The sequence below is a fragment of the Aptenodytes forsteri genome, unplaced genomic scaffold (assembly GCF_000699145.1).
Source record: "Aptenodytes forsteri isolate BGI_AS27 unplaced genomic scaffold, ASM69914v1 Scaffold15, whole genome shotgun sequence".
Taxonomy (NCBI): domain Eukaryota; kingdom Metazoa; phylum Chordata; class Aves; order Sphenisciformes; family Spheniscidae; genus Aptenodytes; species Aptenodytes forsteri.
The window spans coordinates 23,544,200-23,563,446 of NW_008795129.1; the positions used below are offsets into that span (position 1 = coordinate 23,544,200).

The 19,247-nt window shown below is 41.9% G+C and overlaps 1 protein-coding gene across 1 annotated transcript in view; it reads left to right on the forward strand.

The window, feature by feature from the left end:
- LHPP (phospholysine phosphohistidine inorganic pyrophosphate phosphatase) overlaps positions 1-19,247 on the forward strand; it is an 88,177-nt gene that overhangs the window by 9,235 nt on the left and 59,695 nt on the right. The window contains 5 exon segments of the mRNA XM_019471668.1: positions 682-869; positions 1,611-1,764; positions 5,468-5,531; positions 6,702-6,794; positions 15,754-15,845. Of these exon segments, the coding sequence (XP_019327213.1) occupies positions 682-869; positions 1,611-1,764; positions 5,468-5,531; positions 6,702-6,794; positions 15,754-15,845 (591 nt within the window).

The window sequence follows — 19,247 nt, forward strand, 5'->3', positions numbered from 1 at the left end:
TCTGTTGAAGTACCTTATTTTTCAGGATTACCCACCAAGTAACAGCACAGGTGTTTTACGAGAGATTAAATGAGAAATGTAACGGAAGCCACCCCAGTGTTGATATAAGCATCGTTGCAACTAGCTGGCCTCTTAGCTGGAGTCTGCAGAAGTGCAAAGCCTTTCTGTTACCTCCAGCAGATCACTGCAGCAGGTGATCAGTAAGTGGAACGGTGAAAATCCAAGTTAAAATGCTAACAGCCAGGGGTATCACACCGAGTACTGTACTCATGGCTGTGCAGTGCCTTCAGTTCATGTGTGTCTACATCCATGGACTGGTTGAAAGAAAAGGAACTGTATTTGGGGGTTTTTGGTGTGTGGAGGGAGTGTGTGCCTGACAGACTGTGGTATCCTGGAGATGGGGGGCATCGCCTGTGCTGCCATGTTCAGCTTAGCTCTCTGCTTCAGAAGGACAGTTACATGCTATGGCAAGGGCCCTGCACGTGAAAGCTGCAGCTGTAGTGCCCAGAATCAATATATTTTAGGTATGTCTTGGTCACGGTAGGGGATCCTGCTCCTGTTCTGGCATTTCCTCTTTGCATTTTTATTGTAATTATCCAAGTTAGGTGTGGGACAGCAAAGCTGATACTCTTAGCTCCTTTTCTATGTCTGGTTAACCCCTCTGCTGCTTTTACTCAACAGGATCAAAGCATCTGGTCTGAAGCTGCGGTTCTGCACTAACGAAACCCAAGCGACCAGGGAGAAGTTCGTGAAGAAGCTCCAGGGCATGGGTTTTGACATCTCCATGGCCGAAGTCACTGCCCCAGCACCAGCAGCCTGCCGCATTTTGAAGGAGCGCAGCCTGAGGCCGCACTTGCTTGTGCACAACGGTAGGACAATGCTGCAGCAGACGCTGGGACATGTAGGGGGACACCCCAGAAAGATGTGGGCATTTGCGACAGAGCAGTGAATTCCCATAGCTCGTGGTGGGAAGAGCTCCCAGCTGTTTTTTTCCTACAGGGAAAACCTTTTTCCTTAGTCATGAGACTCTGGAATAAACCTTAGTGGTCTGGCATGAGCGAGGTCTCAATTATGGCAGTGGTACAGTGAAGGCACAGAGTTGGGCTGGGGGTCAGCAAGTGCACAGAGGAGTCTCCTGCTTAACCACAGAGACTAGGAGATAGGTGAGGTCTTGTGCAGGGCATTACATTGTTTTTATTATCATGGCAGAGGTTTTAAGTTTAAAGTGTTGTCTTCTGTAGAGTGTGGGTATGGAGAAAGGAGGTGGATCCTGCCCTTGCTATTATACATTTTCATTCAACTAACCAGGAGTTTGCCTCAGGTCTAGGTGCCTGGATGTAACGAGCTGAGATATAACAGACATGGGTGGTGGGAGCTAAGGCAAGGGTAGGAAATGGTTTATTTTGCTCTTTGTTGTAGGACATATGAATAGCAGGATCTGGGCAGGAATAGAAAGGGTTTGAAGAACAGTTGATTCAGACTTGGATTTTTTTTTTTTAACGTGTTGGGGAATGAATGAAGCGAAACACAAATCTGGGGAAAACCATCAGTTCTGATGGGATCTGAAATGGTAAGGGATTTGTGTATTTTTTTTTTTCCTCCTTCTGTAGATCTTGTCCCTGAATTTGCTGAGATTGATAAAGCAAACCCAAACTGCGTAGTTATCGGAGACGCAGCAGAAAACTTCACCTATGCAAACCTTAATGAAGCTTTCCGAGTTCTGATTGGGATGGAGAAGCCTGTTTTGATCTCCCTTGGAAGAGGGTGAGTTAGGCACTGTTTGTTTCTTCCTCTAGTCTCTATATTTTTTAATTTCCCCCAGTATCTTTGTACTTAATCGAGGCCAGATATCAGTGTGGGCATTCACACTACCAACTTTTAAGCAGTTAACCTATGTGTCTGGACTGGGAGGCTGATCTGCTCAGGTATCTGTTAATGAAGGATCCTCAGTGGGTAATTCAGTCATCTAACTTGGCCTCCTGTCCTGAGTCACTTACTTGTAGTCTTTCCAGGGGTGTAAGGGAAAACTGAGGCGATTACGCGGAAATAGGTCTCTAAAAGAAGGTGGTATGGATGCTCCTGATGAGCCCCAGTTCAGGGGGCTGATGCAGATTTAAAAAGGGCACTGGCTGTCACTGAATGTGCCATGCTGAATCCTCCAGTTGACTTTGAAAATGCTCATCAGTAGGGTCTCTGTGCTGCTCTAGCACTGGGTGAGGCATCTCGAATTTCAGCTGTTGGTGGTCTTTTTTCTGTAGACAGGGCAGAGTAAGCAGTTGCGTGGATGTGTTTCATCGAGTGCTAGAGGGTGAGAGATACTACTGCTCCTCTGAGGAAGAATTGTAGCAGCTTTTAGAGAACCTGGAGACACTCTGGTGTATAAGCACAGCAAATGCCAGCCTCCAGCCCTTCGAAGTCAGCGTTCAAGAGTGAGATAGACCTTGATGAAACAATCTACGTTTGCAAGTGGCAGTGGGAGGGTTAAATAGCTGTAGTTTTGTAAGCCACTAGGAAAAGGACTTCTGTTGCTTTAAGAGCAAGTCTGAGAGCCTCTTAAAAACCCCATAGAAATCATGGAGAGTTTGGATTTTGATGTGTGCATCCCCCAGGTCGGGGGGGGACGCACGTTGCAAGAGGCCAGTAGGATTATAGGCACTGTTTATCTTTTTGTCTTTGCCCCTGCAAGATCTCAGAGATGAGAACTGTTGGTTTAACTGCTGCCTGTAGCCATGTGTTCCTGTCTGAACTGAAAATAAATTATTCTTAATAGTGGAAGAAACAAACAAAACAATCCAACAGGCCATGCTTGGATAAAGGGCTGTTGGTGTGGATTTGTGATGCAGTTTGGTCTTTCGGCATCCTGAGGTTACTAATGGTGAGGAGGATCAGGTGGTACAAAAATTCTCTGTTTCAGCCAACAGTCAGCCAGGTTTCTTCTTCCAGGTTCGAATCCTGCCCACATTTGTAGTGGTTGAGATGTGATACTGGGTGTGGCTGATGGCCTGTGTGATGTAAATGACTCCTTGCTTTTTGAGTGGTACTTAAAGATCCCATCTCTGAAAGCTGGCGTTAGCATCTCTACCGGTTGATTCACATGTGTGAAAATGTCGTACATAAGGGAGCACTTTCATGCTGGTGGCTTCAGAATTGCTATACATGAGGAATAAGAAGCCAAGAGAGTTTTTAGTTGCTGATATAGAAACCCTATCATTTTATGAAAGTAGCTGCAATGCACAAACTCCACCCGAACTATGTTGGGGATGGGGGTAGATGTTCCTCTGGCTGTGAGCAAAGAGTGGTGGCCAAGAAGACCTAAGGGGAGAGCCCAAGGATATACTGAGAAATGGTTGGGCTGGTGTGTGTATGACGAAGACCTGCAAAAGCACCTGTGCTTTTGACCTGCCAGATCAATTGTTTTGATAGTTTGAATATACAAAGATATTTTTAATTATTCTCTGAACATTAAAGGTAAATTTTAACCTCCTGTTTTCACATGCAGGAAAAATCCTGCCAGGGAATTTGAATGTTTCCTAAAAAAAAATTCAGTTAGATGTATTCTGAAATTTTAAACAGGAGGTTATTAATGCCAGCGCTGAATAATGACAAATCCCAATGGCCTTGAAGGAGTTACTCTTATCTGTTGTGCGATGTATGGGCTTAAAAAAGAATATGCATGTTTAGCTTGAGGAAACTGTAGTGACAACTTTTTTCAGTGGTTCAATAGACCGTAATGGGCATGAAAACCCTTCTTAGTTTGTGGGTTATTGATCCAGACGGGTAGAACTTATCAGCGGGAAGGAGCAGTTAAATCCATTGTGTTGCTGTACCTGACACTCACGCTCTGATCCTACAACACGGGCAAAAAATCCTTACTGTTTCTCAGTTAGAAGGATAAGGAGAAAATGTTGAGCCAACAGCAGAATGGCTAATGTACATAAAATAACCAAGTTTTGTGTTATGTAATACCATCTTTCAAAATGAAATATAGAATCAACCTTTGTTTAAGATTTGCGACGTGATCAATGCAAAAATGCCTTTGAACCCTGTGCATATAAAAGAATATATTTATTTGGTCATTCATTGATGTAGACAGCTCTAAAACAGCTGTTATAGCTGTTATATAAATAACCTGCTGTTATTTTTTTTGAAATGTTATTTTTCATTTAAAAATACAGATTTTTGGATATTCTGAGCTCAGTTTTCACCACAAGCATATTTTTTTTAATGATTGATCATTTGGGTAATGTGAACATGAGTTCTGAATGAGTTACCCTGTAGATAAGTTCTCTGACTCGAAGAAGGGAGATTATAAATCGGATGAATTGTTCACCTAACTAGAGAAGCCTAGTTGATGCAAAGGGCCATGTACAAAAAGCAGCCACAAGCCAGCTTCGTTTTTAACATGCAGAATCAGTGTAATTGGGTGGACCTTAACAAGGTGCCTGCCTTGGGCAAGTAGGTTGATTTTGGTTGAAGTTTTAGTTCATTCCATAGAAAACGAAAGTGTCAGAGTCACTGAAGCAGAATGCCCTCCTCCTGAAAATGGAGTGATTTACATTTAGCATCTGTTTTGAGCTGAGAGTGGGAATTGGCTTTGTAATTTCTTCTGTCATGCCACTGTCAGAAAATTAAGCTGTTTACGCTAGACTATAGAAGGTTAATGGCTGTTCTAGCAAAGGTCAAGTGGTCATTTTAAAGGGAGGCTGTGCTGAATAATCGAAAATGGCAGAAGGATAAGGCATAAAATCTTAACTGACTGCTCATCCTACCTTTTTTCCCTGTCATATAGATTTTTGCTCTGATCAGGAGAGCTTGGAAGACCTGCGTTAGTGTGAATTGCTATTCCAGAAAAACACTGTAAAGATACTAACTGATTTTATGAGCTCCATGGCAATAGGAACATTTTTAGAAGGAACAAAATTTAGCTTGGAGGTCTTTCTTAGTCCTGATAAACAGTGTCCTGGCTTTCCTCAGTGTGGGAGGCTGGTGGCAAGCAATGATGGTCAACTGTTTGGGGTCCCCTTCCAGATACACTGAAGAAGTTGTTACAGCTGCTGGTTGGTGCCAGCCCTCACCTTCTATCTGCCAAGGGGTCTCCGTCACTGATTAAAGGAAGAGCAATGTAACTGCTGTCCTTTGTGAGCAGCTAGTACTCTGTGCAGTAAAATACAGGCCAAGTTCATCCTTGATATAAGCTAGTTGAAATCCCTTTGAACCAGTGGAGTTGTGTCCCAGATGCCAGATGGGCATCCGGTCTGAGATCTTTTCCCCGAGCATTGCACGGTACTGAGCCTGTCCTTTACTTAATTCCTGGTGTTAAATTAAGGCTCCAGAGTTTCTGATGACTTGACTTTTTGTTGCAGCCATATGGACATCTATATAGGCACAGAAATAATAAAGTGTGGTTTCTTTGTGTTTAACTGCCAACATTTTCATTTCATTGGAACTTTATCACTTTCATTTCCAGACGCTACTATAAAGAAACCGATGGTCTGAAACTTGATGTTGGAGCATATATGAAAGCATTAGAGGTATTTTATAGCTTGCATTATGCTTACTCGCTCTGTGCACCTTGTTAAAAGAGTAACTGGTATAAATACGGGTCATCTTCTGTAATTACTCACCTTGGTGGAGGAAGTTTCCACAGATTGAAACTCATTTGCTGCATTCTAAAGACGGGTGGATTCATTTGTTTTCTGGCTTTGTTCATTTTTTAAATTTTATTTAAAATGTGAACTTCTACCATTGTGGTACCTTTATTGGAAGTGAGGCCCTTGAAAGAAGGAGTCAGAGAAGAAAAACATGGAATATTGTCAGCAAGATATCCAAGAAAAACTTAAGGTCCGTTTTGTGTTTGGTGGAGCATTGTTAACACAGCCCTTGCCCTTAACAGTTTAGAGCAAAAGGCCCTTATTCAGCAAGATACTTAAGTGCAATCCTGTTTTTAAGCCTGATTAAGTCTGTGCAGAACTGGAACCCAATAGATAAGCCAACCTAAGGGTGAGAGAAGGAGACAATCATTATTCTCCCTTTTATAGGCTTGCAGAGAGATTAAAAAAAAATACATAGTGAATGCAGAGAATAAAGCAAAGTAGGACAGTATACAAGCACAGAAGATAGTGGATATAATGTATGCTTGCAGCACATTCATTTGCATCTATGTGAGTTTTGGGGAGAGTTTTTGCCTCCCAAATAAGTTCAGGCTTCTAGTTGTCTAGGAACAAGTTAGAAACACCTTTTCTGGCATAGCACTGATGTTTAGTTGCAGGAAAATAAAAGTTTTCAAATCTGGCTGGTCACTTGAATCATTAAAAATATGCCAGGTGGTTGAAGAAACCCTCTACATCTTTTAAGGCCCTCCAGTACTTTTGATCATTTCATATGAAGAATATTTGCTATTTCTTTAAGAGTGATGCTCTTACAAAAATGAGTGATACTGGAACTGAGTCTGAAGACTGCTCTCATGATGGAGAATGTAAAAGGTTTGTAACTTGAGATGTTTCAGGAGGACTTTCTCTCCTGTTTGGATAACACTTCTGTTATCCAAATTCTCCGACACTCACCCTCACCCACTAATCCATTGTGGTATTTAAGGGCAAAAATCAATAATTACATACTTTTTGTACAATTGTCTGGAGTTACGGAGTTGAACAAATCCTTTTCTGATCAGCATTTTTTGTGTGTCTCTTCTGTTTTTCCAGTATGCTTGTGATGTTCAAGCTGAGGTAGTGGGAAAACCAGCAAAAATGTTTTTTGAGTCAGCCTTAGCAGAAATGGGAGTTCCACCACAACAGGTAAGCTTTCTGATGCCATGACTACTGGCTGTGCCATGTAGTTATGCCCACTGATGCATTTTTTTTTGGTTTGCTGTCTTTCATGGAAAGTTACAGAAGAGGTTGAAGGGAATGTGGCCAGGATGACATGGTAAACTTTGGGTGGACATGCAAATATTTTTTCCCAGACCCAGTGTGCAGAGAAATATTTATGTTCAGGATCTTCCTATGAATTATTTAAAAAAAAAAAAGGAAAAGAAAAATTGTTGAAAAAATGTTTGAGAGGGAAAAAACCCCATGTTTGCCCATTCTATCACATAATGTGAAGTAGACAAAAGAGGACTGACAGCCAAGAGGGTAAATGCTAGCAAGTGGGCACCTGTTGAATTTCTTCTGCCCTGTGCGTACTTGTTACCCTCCTGAAAGGCATGACATTATTTTCTCTGCTTTTTTGAGGGTTCTTTTTGACTGCCTGCTATTTCCCTTTTCCTTCCTGTCTGTCTCTCTTTGCTCTGACTTGTGCCATCCATACCTCTACCCAATTTATAGTCTTCCATCCATCCCTCCATTCTCTACTGCAGTTTCTCCTTCTACTTGTACTGTTGTGTTGTGCTTTCTTATTCACCTTCCTCCCAAACCATATAGTTCAGAACAACATGCACTTCTGTTGTGAAATTCCTGTATTTGGAGGCTAAAGAAAACAATACAAAAGAATAAAAGTTAGTTTTCCCAAGGAATTATGGAAGATGTTGTGCCTCACAAGATGAGAGGTGCCCCAATACCTGGCAGTCCGCTTGGTGACTGGAGGCTGCAGCATGGTGGAATTGCAGCCAAAATGTTTTTTATTTCCTTTGGTGCCACACTGACTACCATTTTTTAGGAAAAGAGAATGGCAGAAGTAAAATATTTTCTAATTTAGGTGAATGGGAAGCACTGACTGACCCAAAAACTCCTCCCATGTTATTGGATTCATCACGCTTTCCAGAAACACACTGAATGTGTGATGCTCCCTGCTTACTTAGTACAGTCCATTTTTTCCCCTCTCTGTAGTTGTGCCCAGATCCTTTTTATTGATTTGATGTTATGTCACACAGGACATAAGGATGAGTATGAGATGACTCACAGACAGCAGTGAATTACAACGTAATAATTCCATCAGGGGGTTTTGGTGACATTATAAACAACAGGAGTGAAGTTTGGGTGGCTTGTAGGTCCCTAGAGCCTGGAGATGAAATTATGGCCCTGTAATTCAGTATGTGCTTGGGTTTTACTTTATTAAGAGTGGGGAGATGGAAAAGACCTAGTAGGCCATCTAATCCATCTCCTTCCCCGTGCAGGAGTGTCCCCTGCTTCACGTTTATTAATGTTTTGTCCAGAGTAGTTTTCGGTGAGCCAAACAACTGGGCTTCTGTAAGTACCCTAGGGACAGTGTTCACAGCCAAGTAGGCCTCTGGGCAGGCAGCTTTTTCTGAGATTCATCGGGATGCTTCCCTTTTAAACTGCATCTCCTTATTTCTAGTTTTACTCCAGGTAATAACCCAAATAACTGCTCGCCTTCCTGGATATTTTCTCCCTCCAATTACCTCCAGATGTGTTATCATTACAGTAGTTGTCTCTTACTAAAACTGTGTATTTAGCTCTCAGCTGCTTCCCTTGTGATTCGGTCCCTCTGTACCCTAACCTGCTGTGGTGCTCTTTTCTGTACTCCCTTCAGTTTGTCGATATCTTCCCAGTAACAAGATAGCTCAGGCTGAACATAATATCCCAGGTACAGCCATGGCAATTATTCAATCTATTCATCCAACCAACAAACCCAAAAATCCATTTGAGACACAGAATGGCCTTTGAAGAAAAAGTAGCTGGAAAAAAGAACAAAGGAAAACAAAACACCACAGAGCTCAGCCCTTGGATACTGTTTGTCTAAATCAGATGCATGAAGGTTTGTGTTTCCTTTTCGCTTCTATCAGAAACGATCAGTGTGCAGGAGTAGAAGGGAAGAGAGGTTTTTTGGTTTTTTTTATCCTTGTGGCCCTGTGTAGTGGCATTGCTTGCCCTTTTCTGTAGGCAAGATGGTGCAGCTGTCCTCAGATGCTGTTTTGCCCAGCTCGTGGTGTGCTGAGACTGTGTCAGCCCCTGGCACCAAGGGAGGGTATCATTACAGGGATGTGACAAGACACCAGAACTCCTGTCTCAAAAACTTTGCTCCAGGGAACAAAATTCGATATAATGCATTACCAAGCTGGAAAAAATGGTCCCATAGCGTGAGCCTCGGCGAGTGGTTCCCATCGACTTCAGGAGGATTTGTTTTGGGTACTGAAAAGCAGTAACAGCCCCCAGCAGAGACTACTATTTATTCACCTTCTGCTATTTGCCAGATACTCATAGTGCTACTAGTGACTAACTTTATATTTTGACACAGATCTTTTTCTGTATAGTTTCTAGCGTTAAATGTCATCAATTTGTTGTAGTCATATGTCTAGTCTATAGGTGTAATTTTTTGTATTCAGAGAGATTCAAGATGAAGGGAGTGTATGCCTAACATAGGAGGAGCGCAGTAGACACCACTGCGTAACGGCAGCAGTCACTCCGTGCTTTCGACTATGGAAAAAATAGTCCATGCTGCTGGAGTTAAACTGGGTCATGATGCACGTGCGTAGGAGGAACAAATTACAGCAGAGCAAACTACCTTAATTCTGAAATATTTTCCTAACTTTTGAGTGCTTGACCTTGCAACTTTAATGTTCTTTTAGAAGGATTTGTAGGTTGTTTTAGTTTGTCATACATAATAATAAAAACTCAGTATATGCAGTTCAATGATTTCTTAGTAATGCACTGTATTACGTTTTATTCTGTCTCCTGAATGAGCTATACTTCTCTGCATTCGTAATGACATGACAAGGACTGGTTTTACTTGCCTTTACTTTTATGCAATGTTTGCCAATAATTTATTCCACCTGTGGAATGCATTTAATCCATACCATCATTAAACCATTTTAGATGAGCTGTGCTTTTGAAAAAATATTACAATTTTCTTTCACCTGACTTTTATGAAAAATACCTTTTTAATAAAGCTGTCTCACCACAGTAATTCTAGACAGTGGCAAATCTTAAATTTCTCAAGCTGCTTTAATCAATAAAGTTATCACCGGTCGTTTCCCTTGATAACTGCTTCTTACCGAGACCCTGACTTTGCCTTCTGCTGCTGAGATGTTTTCAACCTGCACTTAGAATACGAGGAACTCCCCGAAGTCCAATTTTCATTTTAACCTTTCCTCAATGGCTAGAAATAACAGATTGCCGGTATTACTTTAATAGATTGGAAATTTAAACCTCTTAGAACCAGACTTATGATTCAGTAATATGACAAAGAATAACACATCTTAAAGGTAGGTGAAATGCCTAATTCATATGTTTTAAGGCAGCTGTAACAGTGGATGATTTTTACAGCTTTACAATAAAACCTAAATAATGTTAAGGTTCTGGTAGTTTTATATAATCATAAAAAGTTCTCTCTGTAGCAAATTGTTCTGCTTTAATGGGAGTTATGGCAGGTCATACTGGAGTGCATAAACTACTGGTAGTTAAGCAATTCCCATTTCTGCCACCTGCAAGTCTCAGGTGGGAGTTAGTGGCATGTGAGAGCAGGGGGAGGTCACCCCGAGAGTGGCACGGAGGACCTGCTGCTGTGCCGGCATCCCCTCCTTGCTTACTGGCCACAACAGGGAAAGATCAGATTGCCGGTATTACTTTAATAGATTGGAAATTTAAACCTCTTAGAGGTAACCAGACTTATGATTCAGTAATATGACAAAGAATAACACATCTTAAAGGTTACTGAAATGCCTAATTCATATGTTTTAAGGCAGCTGTAACAGTGGATGATTTTTACAGCTTTACAATAAAACCTAAATAATGTTAAGGTTCTGGTAGTTTTATATAATCATAAAAAGTTCTCTCTGTAGCAAATTGTTCTGCTTTAATGGGAGTTATGGCAGGTCATACTGGAGTGCATAAACTACTGGTAGTTAAGCAATTCCCATTTCTGCCACCTGCAAGTCTCAGGTGGGAGTTAGTGGCATGTGAGAGCAGGGGGAGGTCACCCCGAGAGTGGCACGGAGGACCTGCTGCTGTGCCGGCATCCCCTCCTTGCTTACTGGCCACAACAGGGAAAGATTTTCCATCTTGGAAAGGAGAGTCAAGTGGCCGAGTGAAGTTTAAAGCTTCGAGTCCTGCTGAAAGCTTATTGAAACCTGGCTGGCCCTGCAGCCTTTGGAAATCTGCCCTGGAGGTTTAATGTATTTCTTTGTTTCACCTCCTTGTTGTACGTTTTCTCCCAAGTCAGAGGCCACATGCGATGCCCTTTGCCTGTTTGACGTTTGCACAGCTAGTAGTTCCAAGATAGAAACATAATTAACAGCAATATGGGATCCTGAAGCCTAGGAGATTACCAGTTGGGCCAAGGAGAATAGGGAGAAAAGTAAGTGCATCGTATTTCTTGTGTAAAGGGATTTAATACATTAATCAAGATTTTGTGTATAAGCCTTATTTCCTTATGTCCCTGGCACATTTAGCTTGATTAAGGTTGTTAAACCTATAGCAAAGATCTGCTTAGGCATAAATAAGTTTGACTCTAGAAATGTTCACTGGGTTAAATATTCTGCTGAAGTTTGCACACTTCCTTCTGTGCATCTCTTCATTTGCATCCTCCATAGACTTCAGCCTCCTGAGCTTGTCCTAGTAAACACTGCATTGCAACACGAGCATGGCTGGGTAGTACAGAAATTGCTGTCTTTCTGCCTCGTTCATTTTCTTACTTCATAATTCCTTTTCTGATTAAACATTTTTCTGTGATTTTAGTGAATACTAAAACTCTGTTTGCAGACAAAAAATACCTAACGTTCCCATTCACCACCCTACCAGCGTCTCTGAAGGCTTATTAGTGTTGGCTACTTCTGTGGGTAAGAGGAGTCAGTCACCACCTCCATTCAGCTCTGGGTCCGTGGCCCAGACACCACCAGTAAGATTGCTGACTGTGATGGTGATCTCTGTGCCACAGACGTTTGCCCAATGGGGATTATATTATGCCTTCCCACCCCCAAATTCTTGGAGGTCATGTTCATCTCCATTATCACTGCCGATCTGCGTTGAGTTTGATGGGGACTCTTCAAAAGCAGTGGCTTCATTCAGCTTTGGCCCATGTGTGCTTTATTTACTGCGTGTGTACAACCACACGCACCATCTCTCACCAGCTATATGGTTTAGGAAAATATGAATTGCGCCCATCTTAATTCTTTGATGATTTGTCTTAAAACCAGAGAGACTGTCTCAATGCATTTTGTCCTTCTTTTCAGTAAATTTTTAACCAATCTGAAAAAAGTAACTTCCGCAGAATAATTGAACAGATTAATGGTGTAATCCCTGTGTAAAATGTGAACACGAAAGGGGATCTTTTAATTCTTGCTTTCAGTGGGTATGTGACCTTTCAGTTTTATATCTTTCTCTCTCTTCTTACCATATTGCAGTCAGAGAGGAAGTTAAACCCAGGTTTGACAGGTAGAGTTTTTTTATTTCCCTTGACAGTGCACCTTTTGACCTCTATCTTCTTGCCAATGATTTTTTAAATCCTAAATGATTTGGGAATAATTGCTCCTCCTTTAGTGATTATTGCCCTTCACTGATAGTAAATCTGTGAAATCCCCGGGGACTGGAGTACATTTTTGTATGCGTATGCCACAAGCTGGCCTGGACAGGCATCGCTGCTCATCTGCAGCTGCACTTGCAGAGCTGCCGGGCGCCTTGCAGGAAAATTTGCCTGGATGGGGTAAAATACATCCCCGGCAAGCGAGTGCTTGGTGGGCTGCCCTGCTCTGCCCTTTCCCATTTTCAGAGGAAATTCATTTATAGGGTTTTGAGAACCCAGGACTGAAATTGTCTTTACTTCAGAAATCTCATCCTGAACTTCTGGGTTCAGGCTGAGCAGGGGCGTGTGGGTGGCGGAGGGCAGGTCCACTCCTGGGTTCCCCCCTGCGGACTCTCTGGGGTCCCCCCTGCAGCCGTTCCCTGTCCCCCTCGGGGAAGCGTTGGAAGGAATTTTATAAGAGGAAGGGATTATAAACCATTAAAGCCAGTGGTTGAGAATGATTAAATACCTCAAAGCAGCTTGGGGGGGAAATTGGTAATGGTGGTTGGCTGGGAGCAGTGTTGCCAGGTTCTTTGCAGCTCTGCATGTAACAGTGGGATTATTCTGCTTTCCTCATCTGTGTATATGTGCTTTATTTACTAATTACTTAAAATTAACCCATCATTTTCTCCCCATTTCAGACTGGATTGCTTGTTTGGAGGAGTGGTAAGGAAAGGTGAACTATCTGCAGGGGAAGGCTTCTTACTAGGAACATACACGTTTCCATGAGCAGAGTGGATAAGGAAAATGGTCCAATAATGAAAGGATGAAAAAGACTGAGCCCTCCATCATCTGGTGGCTTTGAAGCGGTTTGTGAGCAGGGAGCTGGAAAGGCAGAGCTACCTGTACCAAAGCCTGCTGCTGCTCCTTCTCTATAGGCATGTTTTCCCCAGCTCTGACCCCTTTGCCACAAGTCCTTATGTCTCTCTGCTCCTTAAGGAGCTCTCAAAGCCTGACCACAGCGGTGACTCTTCCAGGCAGAATGAAGCAAGGGTGGGCATATATAAACTGTTTCAAAATAAACTACTTCAACATGGAACCAGACAAATGAGCCTTGACTTGAGGGGGCATCCTATTACGTCCTATCACCTGAGGGATGATGATCATCCCTCATGCGAACAGTATTTTAAAACGACATGGAAGATAGACTGGGCTGGTAACTACTATATATAATCTTACACACGGTACCTGATGTGTTACTCAAAAGAGGATTTGGTTTTTGTCAGCTGAAGCTGTGCCAGATATACGTGTTCATAGCTCAGTTTGGTTCATGAGTGCTCTCAGAAAATCTTCTGTTCAGCTGGGACTTTAGGTATATCCTGAGATTTCCTTTACATGCTATGTAATAAGTGGGAGGAGATTCTGTTGTAATTAGATTATTAATAAAAATAGCTCTGGAGCTTTAGTATTTTCAGACTTCTTCAATATGTATGATTTAGTCCTGCCCAGCAGACTGCTTACAGAGTGGGAACTGAAGTGTGGGTGACACAGAAGATGAACTGGCTCTTGTATGGTTGCATGCTATGTAAAAAAGAGGTGCTTCCATGTGAAGGCAAAGGAAGAAGAGGATTTGGTATTAGGCAGAACTGGTGACTGGAATGGCGCCCGCAACACAGACTTTCTATATGTTTTTGTCCTTAAAGCTGCAGCCAGCTGTATGAAAAGACTCAGCATTCCCTTTAGATTGCTGCTTCTGGAGAAGCTGATCCCTGCTTCTGCCGTGTGCGCCTTGTTCCCATGACCTCTCTGACAAGGGCCTATTTATCGGTTCTCTGCAGATGGAAAAATGCTGGGTTGGCTTTCTGTGCGTGCCCAGCGGAGTCCCCCTTGCTGCTGCTCTCAGTAACCCAGCCGCCATCTAAGGCAACCCTGGTCCCCTTTGTAAACGTGCCTTTTAACTTCCCAAGTCCCATACGTGGGACAAGGACCTGTCATGACAGACCCTAGAAAAAGCTCAAACCACACAAAATACAAGGGCAATTTCTTTAGTAAGGAAAGAAACACTTTGCATAGGGACTCTGTGTATCTGATGTGCAGGTATGAAAATAATCAAGGAAGGAACGGGAATTCAGGCAGGAATTTCTAGAGTTGCAAGGTGCCATTGTTGTGAAAGCCTGGCAGTTACGTTTATGAAGCAGGAGGCTAAGTCAACAAGATAAAGATCAAGTGGCTAAAGATGCAACTAATTAATGTATTTTAGATAAAATTCAACTTTGATACAGAAGGTGCAAAAACACACTTTAAAATTGGATAGATAAACTAGATTATGTATTTTCAAAGCTGGTGTGTTTCTGCAGTTTTAGGTGCTGCCTCCGTTCTCTTCAGAGTAATCCAGAATGCCCTTGGAAGGTTGAAAGCTGATTTTTTGCTTATTAATTGAAGATTACTGTTTTGTGTATATGCTGTTTTTTGTTGAAACTATAAAATGAGCCCCCCAACCATTTCTAAATTTCAAGAATAAAATAAATATAATAATTTTTAATGCAGGATGATAATAAGCAGTTAAAATTTTGAAGATGCAGTTGTTAATGAGAAAGACCCCTTGGTTGATACACTTCAATTTAACAAAGATCTTTAACAAAGATAGGAACTCTGAAGTGAGCATGCATGCTACATGTTTTCATCAGACACTCAGACAAATCTTAGCACAGCCAGAAGGTCTTTTCTCAGTTACATTTTTTTGGTAATCTACTCAGTTGAGTTCATTAGTATTTGCATAGACTTAAGCTGACTGTAATGCAAACCATGCTAGGCCTGTATATATCATAGCACATTGTGCAAAAATAAATACATTGGATTTTACAGCGATTTTCCAAATTTCTCTATCAACCTGAGCATGGGCTGGGATCAAGCTCTGCAAAGTTACACATCTCGGTGATCACAAGCTTAAGCTTTTGACTGGCTTTTAGAATACCAATTTTAAGGAAATGTTTAAAAAGTTAAGCTTAATTTAAACTGCTTGGAGCATAACATAAATGCATCGTTAGGAACAGAATAGGACTAACTTCATAAAATTCAACATTTTCTTTGAACTGTGCTAAATCACTTTGATTTTTGTGATTGATTGCAAATTGTACAGATGTGTACTGCACTAGTACATTGCTCGAAGAGCAGTGGCATGAATTATATTCAAGGTAGGATGACTTTTAATCAATACGATGACAACATTATCTTGTTTAATTTGTCTGATGGCAGTATTAAACATCAAATCAAGCTGTTTGTTATGTCAAAGGAGTATGACGTATGGCAGAAATAAAATTCACTTGACGCCAGTTTTTCTGTATTTCATTGCTTTGACAGGCCATCATGATTGGAGATGATATTGTGAATGATGTAGGAGGTGCCCAGCGGTGCGGTATGAGAGCTCTGCAAGTGCGGACAGGGAAGTACAGGTCAGTGCACACCCTACACCCTGCACTCCATGGGGGCAATCATGGAAAAAGGGGAAATGTAAGTAATGATTTTTGTCTTTACCTTTCTGCCAAATGACACTATGCTCTAATTTCCTTACAACACATTAATTTCTGAAGAAAAGGAGTTGCGGTTTGGAACCTGGTACACATTCAAAGCGAATGTGTAAGAGCAGATTTTTTCCATGCCTTTTCCAGATCTTTTCCCGTTGGTGGCACAAATTTGCCATCAAGGTACACTTCCACTTGTTTGAACAAACACCTCCTTGTGCAGCAGTTAGGCTTGGGTAGATAATGACATTTTCATTTGCAAAATGCATTTTGGGAAAACACTGTGTGTGTGAAAGTGGCAGGAAGGGGAAGACATGCTGTCTTTGATCTTTTAAAGAAATATTTTCTGTTAAATTACTGCTATAATTTTTTCATCACAGTGCATAGAACTGGTGTGTTTCGTGGGTATTTTTTTTTTGCTGCTGCATGAAAGTGTTGTACACTTGATATAAGATGTGTCTGAAACTTCTAGTAGGGTTAAGATTATAAAATTAGACTGTCGACTCAGTGATCTCTGTGGGTCATATCTCACAGCTTTATAAAGAACTCCATATGTCTACTATTTCTTCCAGACATGTATTCAGCACTGAGATGTCTGGAATGCAAGAGCTGTTTCTCCACTTCCCGTCTTACCAGAGTGCAGGCTTCTGCAGGCTCGCTCACCTCTTTCAAATGACCCTTCAAGCCCTCCTCCATGCAGGTGTCTCCATGATCCTGTGCTTTCATTGACCTCCCTGCAGCTGCTGATAGGAGACCTGAGTGCAGTTACAAACATGGCATGGTCCAGGATTGACTGGTGGAAAATTAAGCCATCATCTGATGCTCAGGCCAGGTTAGGTTTGAGGTCAGCTCAAGGTGACTTTCCAAATGTAGTGCAGACATCGGTCCCTACATTTAACGTTTGGGTTCCATAACACTCAAAATCTCCTCTTAACCGTCTCCTCTTGACCATAACCATACCTCTTTGTAGTAGGTATGGTTCAGCAACAGCATCTGTCATTTGACATAATTTATATTTTTACAGTTTTTCTTGATTTTCAAATACTGAGACTGTAAAAGAAGGATGGTCTTTTTGGGAGGGATACAAGTGAGAATGGTGCTTGCCATAGGCTGTCTGAAAAGTTATTTTGTTAGTTTTCAAGTCAATCTGTTTCTCAACTTTCCTTTTAGTTTGTGTAAGGTGATTAAATAATACCCAGTGCCTTAATTCTAATGGACCAGTAAGTGATGATTTCTGAGGAAAAAAAGACAGGTACAAGTGTATTGTAGTGAGGTATTTTTGCATCTTTAAGATAGTACATCTCAAAATGAGTTATCTATCTGAATAAAGCTCAAAAAATCCCAAAGATTAAAAAAGCAAGTATATAGTTTGTGCTGTTGGGATTATTTGTCTGTAATCTGTGTAATCCCATTAATTTCCTAAAGGAGAAAATAAGGATTCAACGGTTGATTTTACACTGATATTAACGGGATCGCTTTGTGAATCCACATCTTAATGTCACACAGATACGGGTGTCAGTGAAGGATGTACCTCTGCACACAGAGGTAAATTAGACCTTTGCTACTAAACAAATATCTCCTGTGAGATACTTTGCCCATCATAAGATATGCCACAGGTGATGCTGCATCCAAACAGTTCAGGCAACTGACATAAACTGTATATACACACACACATATAAATATGTATAATCATATGCTGGAAAAACATTTTCTTGTATCAAGTTTGAGTCATGATTTCACAGCTGAAAGAGAGTCATCAGCTGTTTGAGATCAGGAAAAAAAGTTGTTTTCCACTGTTAGGTTTCCTGTTTCAATGCGGGGTTGCTGTTATCTGAAATCATGTACTATTGTATGGCAATGAAACACAGGTGAGTGTCTCTCTAAATTGAGCATGTGGTCCTGTTTTGGGCAATTGTAAGTAACATGAAATAGCTCTTGTTTGCCAAGAGAGGCCAGAGATGTAGATATTTTTAAGAATGACTGATTTAGTATATGTGAAAAATGAAACCACACAGTGAGTAGTGGAGAGACGGAAAAAAACAAGGGAATGAAAGCTGATGGGCAAAAGAAATGAAAAATAACAGAAAATGTAATTATTTCACAGCTGGTTTAAAGTCTGATATATATAAGATTATGCATAGGTCCTCTCTTTCACTTATACGGTAGTTCTTGTTTGACACAGAGCTGCGTGCTACACCCAAGTACCTCTGGATGGCACCGTTAGTACATTTACTTCAGTATTAGCCACAGCTTCGGGACCTCCCCAGAAAGCTAAGACTGTTTTTGCAAAAGAAGTGCAAAGCACAAAGGCGTCAGGGTTTTGAGTGTTGGTGTGGTGGGATTTCCACAGATTTGTTAGGAGAGTCATGCAGCTTGGGACATGGGTTATCACCCCAGTTGAGTTGGCTCTGTGTTTCTACAGCCATGAGTAGTTTTTTCCATTTCCACCACAACAACGGTGCCTCACTTCAGCAAAATGGATGCAGAGCTTATTTGAGAATAAAATTAAAAATAACAGAGGAACTATCTCGAGGAATTGTTGCAGGTGCATTTCACAGCATACTGCTGGATACGTGGAAATGACATTATTTGCACAAGTTATCCCAGTGAAGGCATTTTGCATGTTGTTCCGCAGGTCCAAGGGATACTGTTGTACCCCTCCAGTCTCACCTAAATGCTGTCCCTGACTGGCAGAGATTGTCACCTCTGGTGCATTGAATGTGCCTCGAGGCAGCTCTCCTTATTTCAGGGGTCAATGCAGTTTACAAGAACATCTTTGAGGTCTGCTGCCCACCAAGTGCTACCAAGGGTAACGCACCGTAGCACAAAAGATGACATATGAGCCAAGGTTTACTGTACTGTTTATTGTATTTCAAAGGGACTTCAGCGATTGCATGCAGATCGCAGGCTGCATAGCAACTCAGTGCATCTTACTTGCTTTAATAAGCCAGAAGAAAAAGTCCCCTTTGGCCCTGAAAGCCTTTTATGGAAAGAGTCTGTTGATCTGCTGATGCAGAGGTTTCAGCGGTAGATAGGGGTGGACAGGTCTTCCGTGGGGTGGGCAGCCTCCAGCCGGGTACAGGAAGCTGACTTCAGCCTGCAGTGTCACAGGAGCCTTTCTCCGTGGTGGTGTTTGTGCCTTGTTGCTCAGTGATGGTGGTGGCGGGTGCCAGCTCCCCGCTGAACTGAGGAACTGGTTTTGTGAATGCGGGGTGGGGGGTGGTTGGCTTGGCAGGCGAGTCGAGGTCCAGGGGAGAAGCAGAAGGGGTGTGCATGGAGAGGCGGGGGGGGGCGGGGGCGGGGTCCCTCCCCCGGGGTTTACCCTCCCGCCCT